Genomic DNA, 24378 nt, shown 5'->3' on the forward strand with positions numbered 1-24378 from the left:
ACAGCAGCCACCCTAAAAGGCGTTGTGGTACCATGGGAGAATACTGGACCGAACCGAAAATAAAAACGGTTGGATTTAGTTTTTGCTCAAGGTGAAGGATAGAAAATCGCCTGGAAGTTGATGCAAGTGGAAATTATTATACGTCAGGGGCTCAAATGTTGACGTTGACGTCGAGGCGTGCGTAATGAGCAGAGTTGGAAAAAGAAGGTGTTGAGCTGCATTTTTTTTTTTCCTCTGCCAGGAAGAACTTGAGTCGGAGTGCTGCTTTAACTAGTAGTTATTGCGAAGAAATACGATGTCCACCAATCCAGCTACTCTCTGGTAAACAATTTTCACTACTCCTTTTTTCAACAGTTGCGTCGCATCCTGTTTGAACCAAAATTTCCGAGTGGTAAAGTCAAGGCGACACAGCAAAGGTAGCTTACCCCACTAGCTTCTTAGTATACGCAACTAATTACAGGGCTGTGGTGAATACGACTCCTATTGCAAGGCTGTTGGGAATTATTTGTGGACTACTTCCCGTTTTTATCCGCTGATACAAACAACCTACTTAATTTTTCCACTTAAATCAAGGCTTTCCGCCAAGCAGCGATAGCTCACCAGCAGCCCAAAAAGCAACAATGGCTACGTGTTAACGCAGGGCTAACAAAGCCATCGCAATTTATTGATTTATTTACATTTGGCGAAGTATTAAGACGGTTATTTCGATTTGTGAGGTTAAATTTAATTAAAACTGTTGAAGAAAGTACATTTCCACTTTGTGGATCAACCCTAAGTTGCCTGTAGGTGTTTATTGTTTCTGAGTCAGATAGTTGTTGATATGCTGTGCTATGGCAACAATGTGGCCTGTCACCTAGCTGTTGCAGGCTTTAGCTTACTGGTGGTTACGATTTATAGCGTTATCAAAGTCATCCAATAATTTCAGGTAGTCTGACATGATCATTATAATTTCTCCATTTGCTTCCAAATCTTGTGTTGGATCAAATATCACACTCAAATGATCCTGTTTGTAATGGTATTCAAGGGGTTCCTCTAGTATTGTTTTATAAGCTTGTTTCGTTTTATTCCCCATCTATTGACATGTTGAGGAGCTGCATGCAGACTGTGATAATCCTGTGGTAATCTTCTGACATTCTAGTTGGAATGAACCTTGCACTGAACGTGTGTGATTGTCTTTCTACCTTTTCATTGGGGGAAGCAGAAGTATTTGTGTGAATGCTCCAAGGTCACATAATGATATGTAATTATTGGCCTTACATGTTCAGAAGTCCATTACTTGTATGAAAGGCATTGTGTTTGCAACTACTTGATACGTTTAACCAACAGACCCGGACTTTGGCCTGAATGCTGTTTACTCAGGCTAGAATTTGACAATGAGCATCGATAGGTCACCTCAAACCATTCATTCTCTTCAGATTGATTGTCTAGCTGTAGTGTGGCAGTATTCTTTTTTGAATTGTTGGAGCAAGTACAGGCACCGAAAGGTCCAAAAGAAAAGAACATGTAACAGCTTAGGGTTCTGTACGATATCCACCTTTGTCTGTATGCATCATGCCACTAACAGTAAAAGGTTATCGGTTGACAGCACAGTCTGTCAAATGTCATATTGACATGGCAGTCCAGTGGTCGTCCACCGTGAGTCATCATTGTGGAACTTTTGTTCCCTCTGTCGGCCTTTCTCTGCTGTTTCTAGCCTGTTCTGATCCCTGATCTGTTTCCTGTACCCTTAATTATACTAATTGACCTGGTTGGCAAAAACACGGGCAACAGTCTGTTTGCTGCTGAAATTTTATTTCCCCTGTTCTCATTTCAGGCAAAACATAAAACCATCATTACCAAGGGAATAATTTGTTCTTTTCTATTTGTGATCTGTATTGCACTTCCATATCTTTCAGTGGTATGAGGGCAGACACATAAATTCCATGGAGGTCAGTCTGTTACAAAGTTCTGTTTTCTACTCACAGTTCCTTTGCTTAATAGAACCATTTAAAGAATGAACTGTATCAACTATCCAAAAGGGTCCAACCGTCTCTAATTAATGTCTGCAGCAGTGTCATTGTCACATAGGCACATAATGACCAAGACCCTCCACAGGACATTTAAAAGCTTGTTTGAAAACAACCATTTTTTCTCCTCTTAAAACCTTTTGTAAATTGTAATCAGAGGATTGGTTGACATTCTTTCATTGTATTTTATTTATTTGGATATGATGGGGGTTTTTTTTTTTGTTAACCAGTTAAGTAAGTAAGTGTGTATATAGTAAGTATGTATGTGTATATAGTATATGTTTCTTATGATGCTTTCTTTTAATTTTCAAATTTCCATCACAATCCTGGTTCTGATACTGACACAGTGGTTGCTCGTCTAAACATTAAGGCCTGTGATTCTAACAGTACTGATTACTATCAATAAGATGATGATTTCATCATTTAAGTCGCAGGATTCAACATAAATATTTCTTCACATTAATGTTGACCGTTAGTGTTACCATGCCATTCTGCTTTTAATACCTCTGTCACTTTTCAAAATGCTGGCTGATGGTGTTTTTTTTTAGTGCTGTTTAGTTTCAGTGAAACTCTGCACTGAAATAATAATGTGCTATGAAGTTGGGGGGGGTTGCTGACTGCCAAACAAATCTAGTTACCTATAGCTTCCATTTTTTTATGATGAAGAAATCCACACAAATTATTGATAATGTGCCTTGAAGTGTACTTTTAACGATATATTGCTCCTGCTCTTGAACCAGACATTTTTGTATAGTAATGTTTTGTGGGAGGCTGGGGTTCTGTCTGTAGCTGAAACCTAATGATAGACTGAGAGAAGGTGAGCTGTTTGAAAGGGTGCACATGTTTGTATGTGTGTAGAGAGAAAAAGATAGATGGGGGCAGGGAGTGTCTCCTGTCACCTCTCATTAGAGACGTATAGTCCAGCTCAGCCAGCGCCTGCCTTCCCTCAGTCTGTGGCTCGCAGCCCAAACACTGCACTGTTTCATCCACCACAAAAGGCCTTAATATCAACACTGAACACATAATATCGAGATATTTCTTGTTGAATGGTGTGATTGAGGTGTCAAGGAAAACGCTGTCCTAAATTATGCTTTTAGAATTCTGCACTGCAGCTGCAGTTAAATTTGGTACACTCATTTGAATGAGTTAAAGCTTTGAGTCTGCTTAGCTGGGAGTCAGAGTGATTTGTTGGTTTCTTTGTTTTAGTCTGCTTCTGCTCTTCCCCTTTGAAGACTAGCACCACACACACACACACACACACACACACACACACACACACACACACACACACACACACAACTTGTCTTGCTTCTTTTGTAAACATGGAACTATATATATCCCGAGGGCTTCCTTTTCTCTTACATATTCGTATTCAATTTCAAATTTTTGCTAAATGAAGTCCCATGAAAATTGCACATATTTAAAGCAGTCAAATTAAATAAAGATCAACCAACATTTTTATAGGAGATCTCCAGTGTGACTGCCTGCTGAGTATTTGTGTGTTTGGAGTGAGAGGCTGTGGTTTTCCATTGAACCCTTGGGAGGCTGTGGAGTGCCGCTTTACATGGGCAGACACAATGATTTATTAGAACTGTATGAAGGAAAAACTAGTGGACTGGAATTGAACAATCCTTCCATTGCACTGTGGTTATGTAGATGGGAGAGTATATACAGTGTGTATGTTTTATATCACACTATTGAAAGGTGAAGAGCAGTGAATCATTTCTCAAAGTCTGCTTTTAGTATTTATTAAGTACAGTATTCACACAATATCACTCATAACATAGATGTTGTGGAGAATTTGAAACTTGATCTTCAGTTTAATTGCTAGTTGAAATAAAGCCATAATTAACAGCCTGATTGACTGAACAGATGCCAGGTTTGCTGTTGTAGGTACTGACCGTAAGAAATGGAGCAGAAGAATGGCCAAGATCACCATGAGTAGTTCTCTGACCCAAGGAACCTGAAAGAAAACTGATGAGCTGAGCTGCAGTCTTTGCATTTCCCCACGTCTGACGCACAGCATGTTTTGTCTTATCATTTGTGAAACCAAAATATAATTAAACAGATTAGGGTTAAGGTTATGACTTGTTTTTGTATCTAACTCTCTGATGTTTTTCTTTAACTTACAGAGGCTCTCGGTGCATGTTTAACTTGGAGTTCAAGGAAAAATGTTTCAATGTTTCACATTTTATCTTTTGTTAACTGTTTAAATGTCATCTGTGAAAACGGTGTGTTGAGATATTAGTAGCACACAAAATCAAAAGATATATGGTAGATATTTTTTGGATAATCCTATACATTAGATTTGTGACAAATTAAAGTATTTCACCCCAGTGATGCAAAAAGGAAGTGAAAACTCAATCATAATGCTCCTTTGTAAAAAGGTGCCCTGCATGACTACTCTAGTGTGTGGTTTTTTGCTAATGATAATTAGTGATTTTGGCTTAATGGTAATTAGGACATGAAGGTAGTTGGTATGAGAGAAGAGGATGCAGAAGACAGGTTTAGGCAATGGATTCGCTGTGGCGACCACTGAAGGGAAAAGACGAAAGGAAAAGAAGAAGAATTACACATTGTTTTGCATCATAGCAGTTTTATTTTTGATGAGCTCTCTTGTATATAGAATTTTAATTGTTGTCTACTATCAATTTGATTAAAAACAAATAAAAAATTCAAGGGAAATCAATTCATTTACTTAAGACTTGAGTATTCAAGTGAGACTCCTCTTGTGATGTGCTCAGTGCTCACATTTGTTACGTAATATCATCTGTTGTTTTGCTTGTCTGAATGCATCATTTGGCACTTTTTTTCCCCAAATGATGCATTCAGACTTTGCTCAGCGGGTTTTTGTGATGTTGCTTGGGCTGAATTGACCCATCATTTCATATTCTTCATATTTATAGCAGTGTTGTTTTTTGGGTTTTTTGTTTTTTTTCAGAAATGAGGAAAGAAGTTTGCTGTGTAGCTGTTTGTAACGACAACCGGTAATATCTGTCTTTTAAGCACTCCAGCCACCACTGCTTTGCAAGCAAAATGATCCACATCTTGCAAAGGATTCCATTTATGCATGAACATGTTTTTATGGAAAATAGAAATGTTTCCTCTGCTTTTTGAAAAGTTCTGATTTCACCAGTGACATTTTTTAAACAATCCACAAAAAAACCCCAAAACACTATACTACAGACAACCCTGTGGTATCCCTATCAGTGCATTGTGCCTACAGTATATCATACTTCCAAACATCTGCCTTAGGTTTGTTGCTAAACGGTAATTAGTGTGACCTGTGGGACAAACACAGGAAGGCTCCATTAACCTAAGATTAAAGAAACCTGACTACAAGGTCTTACTGATAACAAAATCACAAATTCCAGGCCTGTTATATTTTAAAGACAGTGATGAGTGAGTTTTGCCTTGAAATCGGTGTGATAGATAATAGTAGATGTCCTTCTGTTCAGCTTCCATAGCGCTGATGCCTCTGGCCACTCGTTATCTCCAAACAGTCCAAACTCATCATGTTGTACTCCCTGCAGGATGTTAGTCAGCAACATTCCGAACAAGTTTTCATTCTTTAGTTTAACATGTCTTTTACTGTTCTTTCCTTCTCTTGTCATCTTCTTCCCACCAGGCATGGCAGGCTGGGCCCGGGGCTCTGAGGAGACTTCAGAGGATCCGTGCCCGACCCGCAACTGAGCAGAGAGAGGAAGACGTCGTCTGAGCAGAATGACTCAGCAAGAGGGGGGAGGCCCAAAGAGCAAGTGAAGAGACGTGAGGATGGGTGCCAATGGGTCCAGCTATCCACACTCATGCTCCCCACGCATCGGGGGAAACGCATCGTCACAGCAGACGTTCATAGGTATGTGTCTTATCTATGATTTAATTCAGACCACCATGATAGAAAGCATAGTTGGCAGAAACTCAGCTCTGACAGATCGATTTGTATTCATATATTTCCAGATCTTTCACTGAGCATCTGTGCAGCATGTTTAGTACTGCCAAATTCACATTTTGGATAAAATTGTTTTACTTCTATGACAATAAATGTAATAAAAGCTGTATATTTTAGTGCATGAGAGCTGTTAAACAGTGATACCGTTGACCTGAATAGGATTTTCCACCACCAAATGGATGCTTTTTACATTTTTAAGGTTTATAAAAGACAGATAAGCAAAGAAAGAAAAAAAACAACGTAGAGAGTTCAAAATGAACCTCTAATTCCATGTTGGGGTTGGTTCTCAATGTACACAATCCAGACATGCATAGCTGTGATTTGTATGAGTTTATTTGTGTTACTTTTTAGATTTCATTTTGAAAGAGTATTTTGATCAACATGTGTATTTCAGATCAATCAATCAATCAAGCAGATCAGTGAGACATTTACAACCAACATGTGTTTGCACTAGAGTGTTACAGTGACATCAGTGTATACATTGCTATCCAACTTGATGGAATTTTGACTATGTCAGATATACTCATGTACTGTTAGAGGCACTAAATTATCTCTGTGTCCCCTGAGGCCCCTGTGGTTTATTCTGATCTGCATTGATGCATGGTTAGTCCTCAGATTATTCACAGTATTGGAACAATTACTATTTTCGTCACAGTGATGGATGCCAGGGGAAGGGAGGGCAGAGAGGATCGCCTTGGCAGAGTTTTCTCTGCTGACAGAGGTCCATCTTTCATGCCATAAATGACTGCTATTTATTGTAATTGATTGGGCCCAAGTGTCCAAAAAAACTGAAGTTCAATGAGAGGAGTGAAGCAGGACAAAGAAAGTGGTACTTGGTCTGTAATGAAACAAAAATGGCACAAAATAAACCAATTTTTTTCTGTTTTTCTACTACTGAATCAGATCCAAGTGCTTGGGTAGCTGCATGAGGGTGGTGTACGTTGGTGTGATGGAGTTGGCCACACCACGGGGGTACTAGAGGTAGATTGTGTTTCTAGCGGTCTGGCTGGAAGAGTGAACAGGTGCTGGGGTCAAATGAGTGCCTCATACAGCCGTTTTTATTTTTTGTTTTTTCAGGAAATACAATCATTGTTGTCCGATGCTTTTCTGAGAAGATGATTCTAAATTCTTTATATCCACTTTATATCCCTTAATATTTTCCTTACAAAGCTGACCTGCATTGTGTGTTGCTTTCAGGGACATCATCCTACTCTCAGCAGGGATATGGCTGGGAGTCTAAGCTGTACAGCCTGGAGCACAGCCATGAGAGGCCCACAGACAGGAAGAAGAAGAGCCTTGGTCTGGCCACCCTCAAACGGAGGTTCATCAAAAGGAGAAAGTCCAGCCGCTCTGCAGATCACGCGCGGCAGATGAGGGAGCTTTTGTCGGGATGGGATGTCCGTGACACAAATGCCCTGGTGGAGGAATACGAGGGCACAGCAGCCCTCAAGGAGCTAAGTTTCCAGGCCAGTCTGGCACGTGCTGATGCCCCCAGCTTACAAAGGGACCTTGCTGCCCTCTACCAGCATAAGTACTGCACTGATGTGGACCTCATCTTCCAAGGTACTTGTTTCCCAGCACACCGTGCCATTCTAGCTGCCCGCTGCCCCTTTTTCAAAACTCTCCTGTCTTCATCGCCCGGCTACGGAGCAGAGGTTCTCATGGACATAGAGACGGCTGGTATCGATGTTCCCATGTTCTCCGCCCTTCTTCACTACCTGTACACTGGGGAGTTTGGTGTGGGTGGAGCAGAGGATACCAGGCTTCAGAACGTGGATGTACTGGTTCAGCTCAGTGAGGAGTTTGGTACACCCAACTCGCTGGAGGCTGACATGAAGGGCCTGTTTGACTACATGTGTTACTTTGATGCTCTGCTCAGCTTCTCCTCAGACTCTGAGATGATAGAGAGCTGTAATGAACGAGGGGCCGTGGCAGCAGCACCCACAGGGAGCTCAGGAGGAACTGGGTGTCCTGGGACCCCAGATGAGGACCTTAGGGCCCACAAAGCTATCCTTTCAGCACGTTCTCCTTTCTTTAGAAACCTTTTGCAGAGGCGTATTCGCACTGGAGAGGAAATGACAGAGCGCACGCTGCAGACACCCACCCGCATAGTTCTGGACGAGTCAATTATTCCACGGAAGTATGTGCAGGTTATTCTCCACTGCATGTACACAGATGTGGTGGAGCTGGGGCTGGTGCTGCGTGGCAGCCCCTCGGCAGGCAGCCTGGGTGAGGTGCAGGCTCTGGTTTCTGGCCGTGGTGCCAGCACACGCACTGAGGAGGCCATGGAGCTGTATCACATCGCTTTGTTCTTGGAGTTCAGTATGCTGGCTCAAGGTAGGTTCATATCACATACATGTCCAACACATCAAAAGAGAAATTACCTCTAGAATAGCTCGATTGGCCATGTTTAGGGGTGCTTGGGCTAATGACTGGGCTTTGTGACGATACATCTATATAAAGACATGAATACAGTATATCAGATTGAGTTTCAGTCATGTGACTAGATTTTTTTTTTTCAACTTCATTGTATGCATTTATTCTCTCATTAAAAGTTTTTAATAAAATTTGGACACTAAGAGCTTCATAATGTTTCAGTCAATGCCTTAAATTTGTTTAATTGTCCAGTACAACTCCAGTTTCATTCCTTATGTGTTCACTGACTAAAAACTGGCCAAACAGATTGAAACTCTCAAGACCAAATTTGATCATTTCATCAGTTAATAACCATGTGCTTAGGTTTCATAATTTTCTTAGAAATAACTCCATACATTGCTGGACTTGTAGTAGGAGGTAGTATGACTAAGCCACTGTGGCTCAGTGTAAATGAATTGAGTAAGCCACAAAAAGCCACAATCTGTGTCCAAGGCAGCAGCGCCGCACCAACAAGCAACGCTTGTCGCTGGGGTGTTGGGGGGTCTGTCGGCCCTACTCCAGGAAATTTTTTGAAAATGGGGTTGTTTTCCTGAATTCTGGTGCATTCTGAGGGCAAAATCTTCTGTTCAGTTTACCTACAAAAATACACTAAAGTCAACAGTTCAAGCTTAACTATCTTTATTTCTATCCTACTTTATGCAGGTATAAATGTGAAATTCAACAATTGAAAACTTACATTCACTATGTGAAGATACAGTCATACAAAATATTACTCAATGTTTACCTGTAAGTTTAACATTTACATTACATTTTAATTTTAACTTAGATCATCATCCTCTTCCTCTGTAGAATCTTCCTCCTTTGATCCAGAGGCCATTGTGGCTTCAGCTGTGGCTTTGCTCAGCAGTTCCACAAGGGCCTGACCTGATAATATCTTTTCATTTACCTTCTGATCGGTCTGTCACCACTCCTACCCCCTCTCAGCATTCACCATTTATTGTTTAATTAGAATTTTAACACAAAATCTACTATAAAACACTATTCTCATTTTCTTTCGATCGATCGTCCTCGCCTTGTCGTACACCAATTTTGGGTTTAGCTTGTAAAAATAGAATCCTTTTTTTTTTTCATTGAACGAGAGGAGGTCATGACCCGAGTGCATATTTAATGATAAGGAGAGTTCGGGTCACTTCGGCTATTTCCGTCGGCATGCGCGCCGCCTAGTGAGAGAAAAAGTTTGTTTTCTTATATTATCTTTTGGGGATTTTCGCAAGTCCAAAAAAGTTGTAAGTTTTAGCCTTTTTTCCCTAAAACAAGAATGCCACTGTGGCTACTCAGGCTAAAATAATTGTAGCCACTCTGGAATTTACTTCGCGTATGGCGTAGTGGCGATCGGCTAGCGCAAGCCCAGCATTGCCGTATGTAAAATACAGCTGTGCAGTAAAAAGGTAGCTTGTGTTGTTGTCTGTTAAAGCTGACAGTGCCAGAAAAAGTCTGATGTACCTTGGAGGGCTGTTTGTGACAGCTGACTCTCATGCATAAAGGACATCTGAGTTTCTGTCAGCAACTCGTTATGGGTAGTACATCTCCTACCTGTGAAATTCACTGCTTAAAGTAATTTTTTTCAAACACACAAGTCATTGTCACTCAGCACAGTTTTATAAAGTCAAGATGAAATGAAACCACCTCTCCATTCTTCCCACCCCATCAAGCCCCTATGTAAGGATATTTTTATCCCATCTTATCCTTCTGCACTACTCTAATCAGTTCCCATGAAACCTCCATGTGGAATGCGGTGAGACGCTTCAGATTGACCCGGTGTCATATTATTCCACATCGCCTCAATCTGTCTATTTTGTGGCTCCAGTCCATTAAACTTCCTGTCATTACCATTGGAGGGAGGGCTTTTTTATGGCCTTTTTCAAACACCAAATTACAAAATGATATCGCCATCTAAGAACTGATTGTGAAATAATTCCATCTGACCACTGGTGGCTTCAGTAGCTGCTACAAGTTTTGGCGGGGGTAGCAGAGAGCCGTCTGTGAGATCTTCTGTATGGAGATGTGCTAACCTCTCTTCTGTCATTTGTTTTACCCGTGTGCTGTTTGACTGTTAGCCTCTGGCTGTGTCACGTTTTGACCCGTGGAAGATATTGTGGAGAACTTGAGGTCTCTGTTCACCCGTATTAATTTTTAAAGATGTTCATTTGTACCTCCATCACACTCGAATAGCAATCAATATTAAAATCTTTTTTTTTCTTTTTCAAGTGCCCCACAGATACCAGTCAGTTGGTGTAGTTTCATCGTGTGCATTGTAGTAACTCCTCACCATCCATGTTTTTTGACTGGATGGGGAAACCACTGAAGTCCCAGTCCTTCAGTTTAGACTTAAGACCAGACTTTAGACCAGATATTTTTCATATTTTTTAAGATATTGAGTGCAGTTGATGGTGTATATGCTTTGGAGACATTGTGATTAGGAAACACCGAGCAGCAAGGAATATACTCTAGTGTACTGTAGTGTGGATCTGCTGTTTTTGTGTTCTTGTCAGTCCACGACAGCATTTGATGTAATGCTGATTGTGACCTCCGGCTCATAATAAAAGCGCTTTGTTTTAAAAAAAGTGCTGTTGCTATGAGTTCTAAAGAACTATCACAGAGCAGAACTGTTCCTGAGACTCTAGTCCCACGTGGGGAATTGTCTGCCTTTTTGCATACATGCTTATGTCTACTTTTAGGAGAGGTATAAGATCCAAAAGTGAAACACTGGAATGAGCCAAACCAGAAACGTTTTGTAGATCTTCCAGTTTAAGATAAGTGTTTCCCTGAGGAGCTTCACCACTTGCATAATCATGGCTAATGCACAGGACAGCTTGGAATAAGGAAGCTGGAAAGCTTTTTTTTATTTTCGAAGAAGCTTTAACTGCACGTCGATCAGTCTGGCGTCATATCCATGGATGTTTGTTTTATATTAAACATTATTGATTTGAGAATAAGAGCCACAGATGGTCTGGTGTGTTGGGGTTGGGAACAATGCCTTTACTTACATTTTGTGTAAAAGGATCCTTGTTATTGTGAGTGATTTTGATTGCCAGTGATTAGGAGATTTTTTAAAACTTTGCTCTCTTTTTAACAGCTCAAGCAGCAGGTATATTATTCATTAAAGGTTGTGTGGCTGTTCAATTAATTTTTTGAAGTATATAAAGAAATGTGTACATATTTGCAGCGTCTGCGTTTCTGCTCTGGCAGCGCGTTTCCTGAGGGTGTTTACGCATCGCAGTTTAAGACTGAAACACATCAAGATATCAAAGGCATTTCTGTGGGTTGATGTGTTACAGAGTTAAACCACTGCCTGCTGTTCTGGTATGTGTACTGATTTAGGAAACACGGCAAGGAGGATGTGGGGGCTACTGGGGGGACTCCTTGGTTCAGTGGATATGAGTCAGAACTACCGATGGTCTGCTAGTGGTTGTACAATTACAGCTTTTACTCTAATAACAGTTTAGTTCATCTACATTCAACTGTTTGTTCTTTTAACTTTTATTAAGTATTATATTACTAGACATAAGATCTGAACTTTCTTCGGAAAGCTAAACATTCCAGCTCATTAACTCATTGATCTCCTTGGTTTTTCAGGTTGTGAGGACATAGTTGTGGAAAGCCTGTCTCTGGACTCACTCGTTCCCATCCTGAAGTGGAGCTCCCAGCCATATGGCTCCAAATGGGTCCACAGGCAGGCTATGCACTTCCTCTGTGAGGAGTTCAATCAGGTTGTCACCTCAGATGTTCTCTATGAGCTCAGCAAAGAGCATCTTCTCAGCGCAATACAGTCGGACTACCTACAGGTAAGGAAATGGAATGTCACCTTTCCTGGACAAATTTCATATTTTCACTTATTAAGTGACAGCAGAACGTGTCTGACTTTCTCTCCATGATTGCTTGGTGAAAAATACAGCACACACACACTCAAATAATCGTGTGTCTGTCTCAAGTACACACACATGTACACACCAGCAACATTTGGAGTCTGCAGAGTTGAGTAACACACTGTTCCCTCGAGGGCAATGCCTTCAAACCCAGAACCTAATCAAAGCTGAGCTGTCACCTGCACTGCACAGCTACTCTCATGTCAGACCAGATGGTTGAGGTGAAGTGTTCTAATCAAGCTGCACAAATAAACCAGTCAGCCCTCAGTTTTACTGCTGCACTGCCTGATTATAGTACATTTTCACTAAATTCTTATTTAACAGTTGCCCCAATATTGAGAGCATGTAATCTTGTCCTAATAATAACTTTTTTTGTCCCTGTCCTATATATGTCTGCCTTTCTCTTTCCCTTGGTCTCATGAACAGGCGAGTGAACAGGACATTCTCAAGTATGTTGTGAAGTGGGGCGAGCAGCAGCTTATTAAGAGGATGGCAGACAGGGGTAAGATAATACAGTCTATAATTAACCTCCGAGCAGCCCCCTAATGGTTCTTAGGAAATTGCCCACTTACCAGACCCTCCAAAAAGGAGCCAAACTTGCCCAGGTTAGCAGGAAGTGGCCTTATAGTAATTATCATGTTATTGTGTGTGATGTGGGGTTTATGGTGAAGAGGATCCATATTGTAAGGGTGAATATACCTGCAGGCACTGCAGTGTTTATCCATAATTTGTTCCTGAATGATGTGGGGGGGGGGAAAGGCCAGCAGCTTGACTTAAAAGCATGTAATGCATAATCCTGGTGAAAAATAGTCACGCTCATTTACATTATGTTAAAAAAAAAGTTGCTGATGGCTATTCTTGTCCTCATTTACTCAGAGCCCAACCTGTTGAGCGGCACAGCCCACAGCGTAAACAAGAGAGGGGTGAAGAGGAGAGACTTGGATGTGGAGGAGCTAAAGGAGATCCTGTCTCCTCTCCTGCCCTTCATCCGAACCGAGCACATCTTACCCCCCAACAGTGACGTCCTGGCTGATGCGGTCAGTACTATTCTGCAATTTATCAGTTGTTCGCTGTTGTGTGAAAGTATCCGCCTCAGTTATAGCGACCTTCATAAAATGAGATTTGATTCACAGTCTTCAACCTGTTTTACAGCTTAAAAGGGGTTTGATAAGCACCCCTCCTTCAGACATGCTACCCACAGCTGAGGGGGGGAAAGCCAATGCTTGGTTAAGGCAGAAGAACGCTGGCATCTATGTGCGCCCCCGCCTCTTCTCTCCCTATGTCGAAGAGGCTAAGGTATGGCTCATTGACCTCTGATTAATGGAGCTTTCAGAGATCTCAGGACGCAGTGGATTATCCCCTCCAGCTATCATCAAAGAGAGTAGAGGGCTCGCCGTTACCTGCCTTAGAAAATTTGTGGACCTGTTCATATCTTAAAATTTCTAATGAAATCGAGTTGCTGCTATGCATACTGAACATTTTTAATAGTTGCCGACATCAACTTGACTGAAATTCAATTTACGTGCATTTGCACAGTTTTCTTAATAACCTTCCAGAATCATGAATATTTATGAACGTATCCTGAGACCAGAGAAAGTCATTATTAGATGAAGTGTCAATCAGATGAAACTAATTTACAAATCCTTCTCAGTGTCCTTGAGCTCAACGTAAGACGAAATACATTTTTTTTACAAATTCGACCTCACTTTTTCTCTGTCGTCTGCCTGTCTTCAGTCTGTGCTGGATGAAATGATGGTGGAGCAGACGGACCTGGTGCGTTTGCGGTTAGTACGCATGTCCAACGTCCCAGACACACTCTACATGGTGAACAACGCCGTGCCCCAGTGCTGTCACATGATCAGCCACCAGCAAATGGCAAGCAGCTCAACCACAGCCCCATCAGTCGTGGCTAACGAAATTCCAGGTAAGGAAATTATCGAAGGACGACTAAGTAAAAACGAGAATTAAACAAAAATACACCACCCTTCAGTAAATATTCTAACTGCTTAAATATCCTTTAACAAGATGTTTCCCTCTGGTTCAGTCTGAGCTCCCCAGATGGGCCAAAACAAAGAATCAATGAATTATTAATATGTTGTGTTAATGGAACCGTAAATGGAAAATCCATCAATGGGTATGTTTGTATTGTGTGCATCCTTCAGTGCCTCAGCTGTCTGCAGTAAAGGAGATGATCAGGAGGCTGCAGGAGCTGCGGCACACGGAGCAGGTTCAGAGAGCTTACGCCCTCAACTGTGGTGAAGGAGCGACTGTCAGCTATGAGCTGCAGCTACGAGTGCTGAGGGAGTTTGGTCTAGCAGATGGAGCTACTGAACTATTACAGGTTAGTAGAAGCTTAAAATAAGGTTTGCTTTTTCAAACATGATAATTAATATTTTATACATTTGTGTTTTGTTGGTTTTTTTCCCCTTAGAATCCAAATAAATTCTTTCCTGACGAACGGTTTGGAGACGAAAGTCCAATACTAGCACTGCGCCAGGTGGGTCGATGTCGGGTAAACAGCAGCCCAGCCATGGATAGCATGTTCACAGAAATGGAAGGGGTAGCAGGCTTCCACCCTCCCCTACCTCCTCCCCCTCCCCCGTACCACCCTCCAGCCACACCTAGTCACGCCCAACTGAAAGGTGCCTGGCGACCTCGCGTGCCCATGCCAACCCCTACCCGTTCCTTCTCCTACCCCTGCAACCGCACCCTGGTCCAGCGCCATGCAGCCACCAAGCATGGCAGCTCAGAATACTCCTCTGTGCCCAGGCCCCAGCCCCCAGATTGCACCAACCCACAGGCTATGGGCCGACCCTTGCTTTCTGACCGACAAGCGGTGAGTGTGTGTTATAACCCAGAGTCCTTGTGCTACTTTCTGTTTGTTCAAATATAGCCGGCTGGTTTGTGCCAGGGATGAGTGGACCCATTTTCTTTGTGGCTTGACACATTTGCGTTTGTTTCCTAAAGCAGATGAATATGGAGCCTGTTATGAGGGAGTTCATGCCTGACATCGCACTGGGTGTCTCGGTCTTGTCCCTGAGGGAGCAGCACATAGCAGAAATGGAGAGGGAAGGACCTCACAGTCCCATGGGCCCCTCCGGCCACCATCTATCCTTTGGGCCCTGCCCTTCGGTCCGCCTCAGTCATGCCCATGGTCCTGGGCACGGGCACTCGTGCAAGCGACACGCTCCTGAACCCAAGCTGGAGGCTCAAGCCGAGTTTCCTGACCTCTATGACTTCTCCTGCCGGCCTGCAACCCCGACCTCCACTCACCCTCTGCCCTCCTTTGCAGGACCGGATCTCTACAGTCACAGCTGCACCCCCTCTGGCTCTTACCCAGCCTCCTACATTTCTGACTCTCAGTCGCAGGCACGGACTGCCCCAGACCCACTACGTCTGGATGTCCTCACAATGACATCCCAGAGGCATGACGGAGTCCTTCCTAGTCCCTCTGTAGCCCATCCTAGAATAGGGCACATCCAAAGGGGCCGATCAAACGAAACTGATTTGACTCACGGCTTAAGTCATTTAAGGTCACCTAGTGGGAACATGGACACCTATGAGGACAGAAACACAGGATCTAGAGATGCACCAGAAGAGATGGTTCTAGCTGGGGAATCACTAGGACTGGGGCCCCTCCAGCAGCCTCACAGGAACAGTGTCATCGAGGAGATTTCCAGAGACCGCAGGTCTCCCAGCAAGCCTGACTACCCTTATAAGAAATCTGCACTTTAACCCCAGTGGAGGACCAGGGGTTGAGTTGAGGAAAAGGGAAAGTTTGATGAATGGTTGTCCATAACAGTGGATGGCAAAGCACTAAATGTGTGCCTGTGTATATGTATGTGTGTTGCAGAGAAGGAAAAATAGGTGATCTGTGGTTGCTATTTATAGGACCTGTCCTTTTGTCCTACCTCTATCACACTGTGCTATCCATCACACAGTCAGAGTATGGAAAGAGTAAGACCTGCCGGTTAGTTGTTGAAGCTTGATCTCTGCAAGCCTGCCTAATCCTTCTCATTTAGAGGATGACTCAGGCGTCACTGGGATGGACTGAGTGTAAAGTGAGAGGTTAAGTTTATGCTGTGTGAACTCTGCATTGCAAGGCACAACTCTTGATGTAGCTCAGTTATGTACTGATGAACTCTCACCTCTGTTGTCTCGTTTTCAGCATTGAATGGGTAGAGTAGGACAAGAATCTCAGTTTACACAAGCAAACAATAGCATCCAGTTAGGGACAGAGTATACCGATAAAATCATGTGTAAAATTTTCTGGCTGTATTCTTTTCCTCCCATGATTTTTATTAACATTTCTTCTTGTAAATTTGCCTATAGCAAACTGTTTTTTTCCCTCCCGTTTCTGCAGAACTGGTGATTAAGGAGCCAAGGCTTGGTCGCACAAAGCAGAAATTTGATCTGAAAGGAAACGGGTCATCAGAGCACAACATTCTCTGGTAACCCAGTCTGATAATTGTGTCAGACTCTCAGTCTTGGGATGGGCAGAGCCCAGGTTGTCAAACAGGGGCTGGACGGGTAGGAGGGTTACAGGCCAGTTCATTACTGAGATGCAATGGTGGCTGAATGGGCCGCGATAACTGACAGGTTACAGCAATCAGGCTGGGGTTTTGTTGGTGTATGCTTGTCTGTGTGTGCATTACTGCGCTACACACAGGTGTTTAGACAATCTCAGTACTGTACGCTCCCATCTTTAGTCAGGTCTGTTTGTACATATCAGATTTTAAGAGTGGTTGTATGCTAGAGCTCCCTCATGTTTGGTTTGATCCAATAGCATCAAGTAGTCAAATCTAGCCTTAATCAGTGCAGGAATATTACGTTTTAGCTACTTTTACTCAAGTAAGTATGATGTCATTATATTTCAAACCGTGTTAGCTGCTTATTTGACTGTTTTGTTCACTACGAACACATTTGCTGCAGTTTTAATGGCTGCTAGAGTTGTATCTCATTAAACCCAAATGCTAACACCATGCATGTACTTATCAGGCCTAAATCTTGCCAACTCATTAGAAATAATGGGCCTACAGTCAGTGTCGATACCATGAGATGTACTGTTCAAGAACTGCAACAGTTGCACATCCAAACCCCTACAAAGTGCGCACAGCTGGAATACAACCTCACAAGTATCATCACTCCAGGAAAAAATGTTTGTTAGCGAAAAGGAACATGATCCTTTCATTGAAAGAGTAGTTGGCAGTTGCATTTTAATATTTTCCAATGGAAATTGTATATAATGAATTGAGGTCCACGTATTCTGATGATTTTCAAGTTGTTTCTAGAACGTTGTAGTGATTGTTGAAGGTTTGTTTTACTGTAGTGGACATCACTGTGTACTTGTTTTTGTCATGAAATCTCACTAAGAATGTGTCGCATAAAACTTCTTGTTTCAGAATCTGTTTTGTTCTCATGTGAGGACCGATCGTTCAATGTTTTAATGCGTATTCGTGGAGATGTTCTGTCCCGTTTTTCCTTCACTTTTAAAGTAACAGGAATATGTGGACTATCTGCAGATGCTAACTCTCAGCTTATGAAAGTTGCCAAGCAGAAAAATAATTTTTCCATCCAAGTTGCTTCATGGGGAAAAAATGCAAAACTCCAGATTCCTCCCCATATTCATGTTGAGTAGTTGTTTTAATTTCCAGGACAGTGTTCCATTGAATAAAAACTTTTGTTTTGCCCTTTGCTGTAGAGAAGTCAGTGCCTTCCCCTGCCTGCGGCTGGGCTTTTATTGGAGAAGTGACTTTGATGTCTATGCAAGCTCTTTTCTACCAGCCTGCATCAAATAATTCTCTGAGATCTAGTGTAGCTCGTTTTGTGTACATAGTATTATTTAGCACCTTTTTGAAACGGAACCATCTGAAATGTGTGATTGCTTGTGTTGAATTATAACAGGTACTTTGTGCTTGAATGGTATGGAAACATGTTTGTAGATTGATATTAAGTTGCATTTAGTTTCACTGAATCTATTTTTCTACTCACTTCAAAAGGAGCATAACAGTGGTCAACTTGGGCATCCTCAAAATAAACTGGTTTGATAAAAGGAATTTATTTGATCTCAGTTGGGTTGTTTTGTGTGCAAAAAAAAAAAAAAGGTTGACATGAGCCCACATTAACCAGTAACGCATTGACATTACATTCAGATACATGTTGTACTAACTGAAGGCTTTTCAGAAAACTGGAATTTAAACTGTTCACAGGAATGCATATAGCAATGTGTTCATGTTTTATCGCAGCATGAAAATACTTCTAAAGCGCTGAAACATTCTTTTGTTCATACATGCTTCAAGTAATGTCTGAGTTTCAAAGTTAAGGGCATCATTTTAAACGACGCTCAAGCCTGCACTCTAGCGTTAACCTTCAAAACAGTTCTCTGCACTAATTGAGTTCTAGAATCAATAGTCTCTTCCCGGTAAACATTCAAAGCACTGAACCATCCATGATAGTAGCGCGTCTTGCTTCTCATTGGTATCCTGTGTTGGTTTTGCGTCTTTTTCCAGACCGCAGCTCCTCAAAGAATTGATTGACAGCTTCATCAGTCACCATCTGAGAGAACAGGAAGGAATGGGTCACATTTCACATTTAGAGGGAGGTCATAGATAACGGTCCAAACTTAATAACCGACCTAAAATTTTGTCAAACAGCTGGATAAATAAGTACTAACTAATACATCTCAGGTGTTACATTTAATTCTAACAGACCAGTCAACACTTGTCCTCAGACATCCGGTTCTCACCTTTCCTTCTGCAACACACTGGTCTGAAAATGCAGCGAATGAAGTTGTCATCTCCTTGAAACCTGGGGAAACAACACAAGTAATTTGTCTTTCAATCAGCTGTCCTAGAGTTTTCACTTTTCAGTTCATCCACATTGTCTGAAAACATTTCTGCCAGGAGCAGTTGTAGGATACATATAATTAAATCCCTAGGAGGGGAATCAATAAAAAGTGACCATACATCCAACCATTTGCCCTCACCGTAAATGACTTCCAGCTGCTGTACGTGTTCCATTGAGTTAATCAGTGCCATCAGTGGGTGTTGTCCAAAAGGCTCAGCCAGGCCTTTGTTCTCGTAGGCCAGGATGGTGTCAGACTGATCCATGAGAAACGGAACATCAGCAGCCACATAGGCTTTCTGCGCAACACGAAGTTAACCCATTAAAAGAAATTTAATGACACTGACATCTCAATGGATCTCATGTAACATTCTTGTCCAAGTACTGTATTCTTAATGATCTGTGCGGGCTACCTTGCAGCTCATGCAAGTGCAGAGCTCAGAGCGCCAACTGTAAGGCCAGAACACCGCTCCTCGTCTCGGCCTCTCCAGGCCCTGAACCTGCAGCTCCCTCAACCGGCACACAACCGTCTTCGCCACAGTCCGTGCGGGGCTGCCCATCATTTCAACATGAGTTCGTTTGCAAGAGGAACTCTTGTCCTCTACTTCCTAAAATACAAATTAAGTCATGATGGGACAAATTACTGAGTTAAATTGGCAGGGGCTGCAGAAAACATCTGCTGTATCATCCGGGCGAGTTAACCGGCGAATGATGTGATGACATCGTGCGATGAAAGCAACCCGTTTACAATAAGCTGTGCTGTGAAGCCTGGCCAAAGCTGTCACCAGAGGAGGAGGAGCACTGACTCATGCGTCACTACTTTCTGAATTACTATACCTAGAGCAGTGCTGCTTAATTGTTTTCTGTTGCGCTCCCCCACTCTCTGCCGCAACTATATTTTTCTATAAAACTGTTATAAGTACACCTCTGCATAACATTGTATGCTTATTAACATTAAAACAAAAAAGAAATATAGTTCCATTTATAACAGAATAATTAACATTTTTAGTCTAACAAAAGTTTTAAGTGCATCAGTTTACCTGAAACAAAACAAAAAACTAAACATTTTTGACCAACTTATTGCACTATTTGATACTAAAAAATACCAGCAAACTTTGGTTTTTGAACGCTTTAGACATCGAACAAATTGGAATTCGACCAAAAAACTCGACCGTGGCTCAGTGGTATCGCGGGTCATCCAATAATTTAAGATCGGCGGTTCGATTCCCACTCCCGCCAAGTCATTTGTCGTTGTGTCCTTGGGAATGACACTTAACCCTCCTTACACAGCGAGATGCACTCGCTGGTGTGTGAATGTGTGTGATTGTTCCGGTGGTGGTTGGAGGGGCCGTAGGCGCAGATTAGCAGACACCCCTGTGTCAGTCTGCCCCAGGGCAGCTGTGGCTACACACATAGTCTACCATCACCAAGTATGAATAAGGAGTGAATGAATAATGGATCTAATGTAAAGCGTAAGCACTATATAAATCTAATCCATTATTATTTCCCGCCACCAAGCGCGAGAAAAGTTGAGAGAAAACGTGACTGTAATGTGCTTTTCATTTTAGTTTAGTTTTAGTTTTTAGTTAGTTTAGTTTTAGTATTCAATAATTTTTCACTTAATTTGCGTTCCATTGCCTATGGTACGAGTTACGGTACCGTAAACTTGTCCAAAAGACGACGATAACTAGTACCTTAGGCTAAACTGATTACGTTGTTTTTTTTTTCTTTCACGTGTCTGCTTCTTTCTTTTACATTTCTTTGATATGTTTCATTACTTTACAATTTGATATATAAATGACATTATGAAATAACATTATGTTGAAAAAGGTAGTTTTCTAGCGTCTTGGAACGGATTGAGACCATTTACATTATTTGTAATGGGAAAAATGTATTTGGTATTTGAACAGCCTTCCGGAATGAATTGTGGTCGGAAACCGAGGTTTGCCTGTACAATTACATAAAATAAATATTTTTTAAAAATCAAATTCAGTTCAACATTAACTGAGGAACACAACATATAAAACACATTAACCTAAAAAAACAAAAATGAATAAAAAATTCTTATCAAAATGAAGTCAGGATTAATAGCTACAACGCACGTTTAGGCCCCCCTACCCACAGAACATCCTCTTGTTTACCCTTCAGCCCCATCTAGTGGCCACAAATAACACCATGTTGACACAGAGGGCACTTTCCTCCCAAATATTTAGCGGTAACGGAACCCTTTTCGTCATAATGAACCTTCATAATAGACAATGGAGCTACAATGCTTGGTAATTTCTATAATAGTGAATCTATTTTTCTAATGTATTTTTGGCTTTTGAATGGACACGCGAAAGGTCAATTATGTTTGAGAAAAGCTGAGTTTCCCTAAAATGTAACTTATTTCTCTGAAATCACCCATGAGCAGTGGAAGAAAAACAAAATGAAAAACATTAACAAATTCTTCATTTAGAGTAGAGTCAATGCTTGCCACAGACCAACTCTTCAATCATCCAACCGCTCTATCTTATGTAATAACAAATTCACAAAAGATATTAAAACAGATGTTATCATCTCAGTCAGTATATATATAGTCAGTGGGTGGTAGTAGCAGTTTTCTTGTTTTTTTTCACTGTGCAAATGGTCAATTCTCCAAGAGAAAACAACAAGGCAAACAATCCTCAGTCATGATTTCTCACCTTCTCTGTTTGCTCAGCACCAGTGGATGGTGACGGGGTTTTGTGAATGTGTTGTGTTGTGAATGAGTTTTCCTCATCCTCAGTATCGACTTCTACCCCCTCCTCAGGCGGAGCCATCACTGGGGGTACTAAAAGGCAAAATAAGTGGAAAATTGTCTGTGGATTTTGATAGAAATTGTATGCACAGCTTGACATAGGTATGTCATTTCTATCTCATACAAATAACCCAGGCAGATAAATTACCTGCAAAATGTGCAGCATATGTCCACAAGAAAGGTGTCTTGTTCATGCACGCTTCACAAACCATCTCCTGCAGCTCCTCAGGTTCCACTACAGTGCAACCCAGATGCTGTGAAACACCAACATGACAACATAATGAGAAGATGGCTTATTGTTGATTAAATGTATGTTGGAATGAGAAAGTGCTAACTATCATTAGCACTGTTTATCTTACCCTACTATGAAACCAGTCCTCACAGACCACACACTGAATCATCTCATCGTTGGCCTGTTAAGCGATTTTAAAAAAGATGTTTTTGTGTAGTGACAGAAAAAACACCACACAAATAAACAAAATGAACGTCCACAGATAAAATGAGTACCTGATCATCAGTATCTGGATACGGTCGGTCACACGTACAGTAGCAGCCGCTGAAGTTGTGATTATACTGATTCCTGAAGTTTTCATCAGCTTTGTCCTTGAATAGTCAGAACATAAATATCAGTCAAACTGGGAGATAAAATATATATTTTATGATATGAATTCAGTTGGAAATAATTCTAAAGCCAGAGGACTCACAGGAATAAGCTTGCACTTGAATTCCCCAAACTTATTATTTCCACAATCACAGCAAAAATTTCTACAACAGAAAAACAAACACATTTAGTTATGAAAAGATGAAGAAAAGACCACTAAAAGTATTAATGCAGTGTGTGTGTGTGTGTGTGTGTGTGTGTGTGTGTGTGTGTGTGTGTGTGTGTGTGTGTGTGTGTGTGTGTGTGTGTGTGTGTGTGTGTGTGTGTGTGTGTGTGTGTGTGTAAAAAAAATACAAAAATACCTTTTGGTATACAATTCAAAGATATCATGTCCGTCGTGGCAGTTATTGGCGCAGGCCAGACAAATCCCTGCAGGCTCTGCAGCACTAGTTGTGCAAGTGTTGCAGGCAAACACAGCCTGTCTCTTCACATAACCCTGTAACACCACAAAGAAATAGAAGTACATACTGCAGCCTATGATCTACTGAAGATAAAACCCCAATTATAAATATCATCAGTTTCTAGTATTCTCTGACCTGATCGTTCGGGTATCGGGGGATATAAAATATCTTGTTGCGACAAAATGCAAAACGATTCAGGTTTTACTCTTAAATTTCCCAAAACAATCTACAACCCACCGGGAGAACTTTCAACTGCATATCAAAAATGAATGCAAAGCCCCAGACGACACAAGATCTCGTATTTAATCGTGCAGCATTTGACGGTGAAAGTAGGCAGATTAACAAGGGGATGCGAGATGCATTCTTACCTGGGAATAGGAGCAGTTTTCCGCGTCGCTGCCCGCCAGCACACACAGAGCCTCCCGGAGGGCCTCCGGGTCCGCCTGGAAATCCGCCTCGACTTGACTCGCTGCCATTTTGGTTGATGAACAGAACGCGAACAAAAAGACACCCAAGAAACACAGGTCTGGGACGTGTTGATAAAGGACTGTTCGTGGCGGGAGTTGGGGCTCAGACCACGTGGCGGATGTGACGTAATACTGACGGTGAATCAACAACTCCCGCTATTTACAATTGCTTGTACAGTCATTGTATTCATTCCTCTATCAGTGATAGTGAGGTTTGATTCATTAAGGATTTGGTTGCCACCTTAATTCATTAATTAAAACATTATTAAAATATTAGTATTTATTGCTTCTTCTAAAACCTGAACAAATAGTCCTGTATTAGAATACCAGACGATCGTTTTGGTTTCGTTTTATTTAGAATAAATAAATTCCGTTATGAGGCTCTTTAAATTAGTGCCCCATAAATAAAATTGATAACCTTAAAACCATGTCTGGTGTACGTTATTCTTTTTCTTTTCTTTTTTTTTTTTTGCATTTTGGTTGTGCATATGTACTCCCTCGATGCACTTGATTTATTTATTCATTTTAACATTATAAACCCATTTATCTGTGTCTGCACGACCCATCCTGTGAAAACACAAAGTAAAAATCTACTCAATTGAAATAATTGGCTACATCAAATCCAGCGGCCCTAAACTGCTTTTCATTTCCCGTACTACTTAATCCGAATAAAGAGGACTGTTGGTCAAAGGTAAAGGTTAGCACTCTCCTGATCGCCACTCTAATTATCGTTGCTAAGGATCATATCTAAGAAAGTGTTTATGTGGAAATTTCCCCACTGTAGGACGAATAAAGGCGTATCTTATCTCTAACTTTAATTGGATATTACAATTACACTCGCTTTAATTTGGGGCAAATGCTACGGCAAGAACTTTTTTTTCTTTATTTGAATCCCCAGCAGTGTTTTTTTCCCCTGAAAAACCTTTTTACAAAAGTAAAACAGGCTTTTTTGTCTGTTCTGTTTCTCAAA

General features: G+C 41.5%; 2 protein-coding genes across 3 annotated transcripts; one reads left to right on the top strand and one right to left on the bottom strand.

Moving 5' to 3' along the window:
• Positions 1-18313, top strand: btbd7 (BTB (POZ) domain containing 7). 2 transcript variants are annotated; one of them, XM_068339549.1, is made up of 11 exons: positions 1-321; positions 5635-5862; positions 7153-8292; positions 11968-12176; positions 12684-12759; positions 13134-13294; positions 13410-13553; positions 13992-14181; positions 14420-14598; positions 14689-15093; positions 15225-18313. In XM_068339549.1, exons 2-11 carry the CDS (start codon positions 5781-5783, stop codon positions 15990-15992), a joined length of 3354 nt encoding a protein of 1117 aa, XP_068195650.1. In that variant the 5' UTR covers positions 1-321; positions 5635-5780; the 3' UTR covers positions 15993-18313. The 2 variants fall into 2 exon arrangements, with proteins under 2 accessions (XP_068195650.1, XP_068195651.1); XM_068339550.1 differs by having other exon boundaries at positions 15228-18313.
• Positions 18300-23527, bottom strand: LOC137611388 (putative E3 ubiquitin-protein ligase UBR7). The gene is made up of 11 exons (XM_068339558.1): positions 23310-23527; positions 22843-22976; positions 22584-22644; positions 22387-22482; positions 22239-22292; positions 22028-22133; positions 21785-21912; positions 19514-19708; positions 19243-19399; positions 19003-19064; positions 18300-18812 (listed from the first exon to the last, which is right to left on the bottom strand). The coding sequence occupies exons 1-11, from the start codon at positions 23415-23417 to the stop codon at positions 18729-18731; spliced, it is 1185 nt and encodes a 394-aa protein (XP_068195659.1). The 5' UTR covers positions 23418-23527; the 3' UTR covers positions 18300-18728.
• Positions 23528-24378: the final 851 nt, after the last annotated feature.

Source organism: Antennarius striatus, chromosome 17 (genome assembly GCF_040054535.1).
Source record: "Antennarius striatus isolate MH-2024 chromosome 17, ASM4005453v1, whole genome shotgun sequence".
NCBI lineage: Eukaryota > Metazoa > Chordata > Actinopteri > Lophiiformes > Antennariidae > Antennarius > Antennarius striatus.

Excerpts from the sequence above, each read along its gene's own strand:
- btbd7 (XM_068339549.1), top strand. The coding sequence starts at position 5,781 with ATGGGTGCCAATGGGTCCAGCTATCCACACTCATGCTCCCCACGCATC. Across the intron at positions 5,863-7,152 it reads GTCACAGCAGACGTTCATAG|GGACATCATCCTACTCTCAG; the intron begins GTATGTGTCTTA and ends TGTTGCTTTCAG. Across the intron at positions 13,295-13,409 it reads GTGACGTCCTGGCTGATGCG|CTTAAAAGGGGTTTGATAAG; the intron begins GTCAGTACTATT and ends CCTGTTTTACAG.
- LOC137611388 (XM_068339558.1), bottom strand. The coding sequence starts at position 23,417 with ATGGCAGCGAGTCAAGTCGAGGCGGATTTCCAGGCGGACCCGGAGGCC. Across the intron at positions 21,913-22,027 it reads ATATGCTGCACATTTTGCAG|TACCCCCAGTGATGGCTCCG; the intron begins GTAATTTATCTG and ends TTTGCCTTTTAG. Across the intron at positions 18,813-19,002 it reads AGTGTGTTGCAGAAGGAAAG|ATGGTGACTGATGAAGCTGT; the intron begins GTGAGAACCGGA and ends CTGTTCTCTCAG.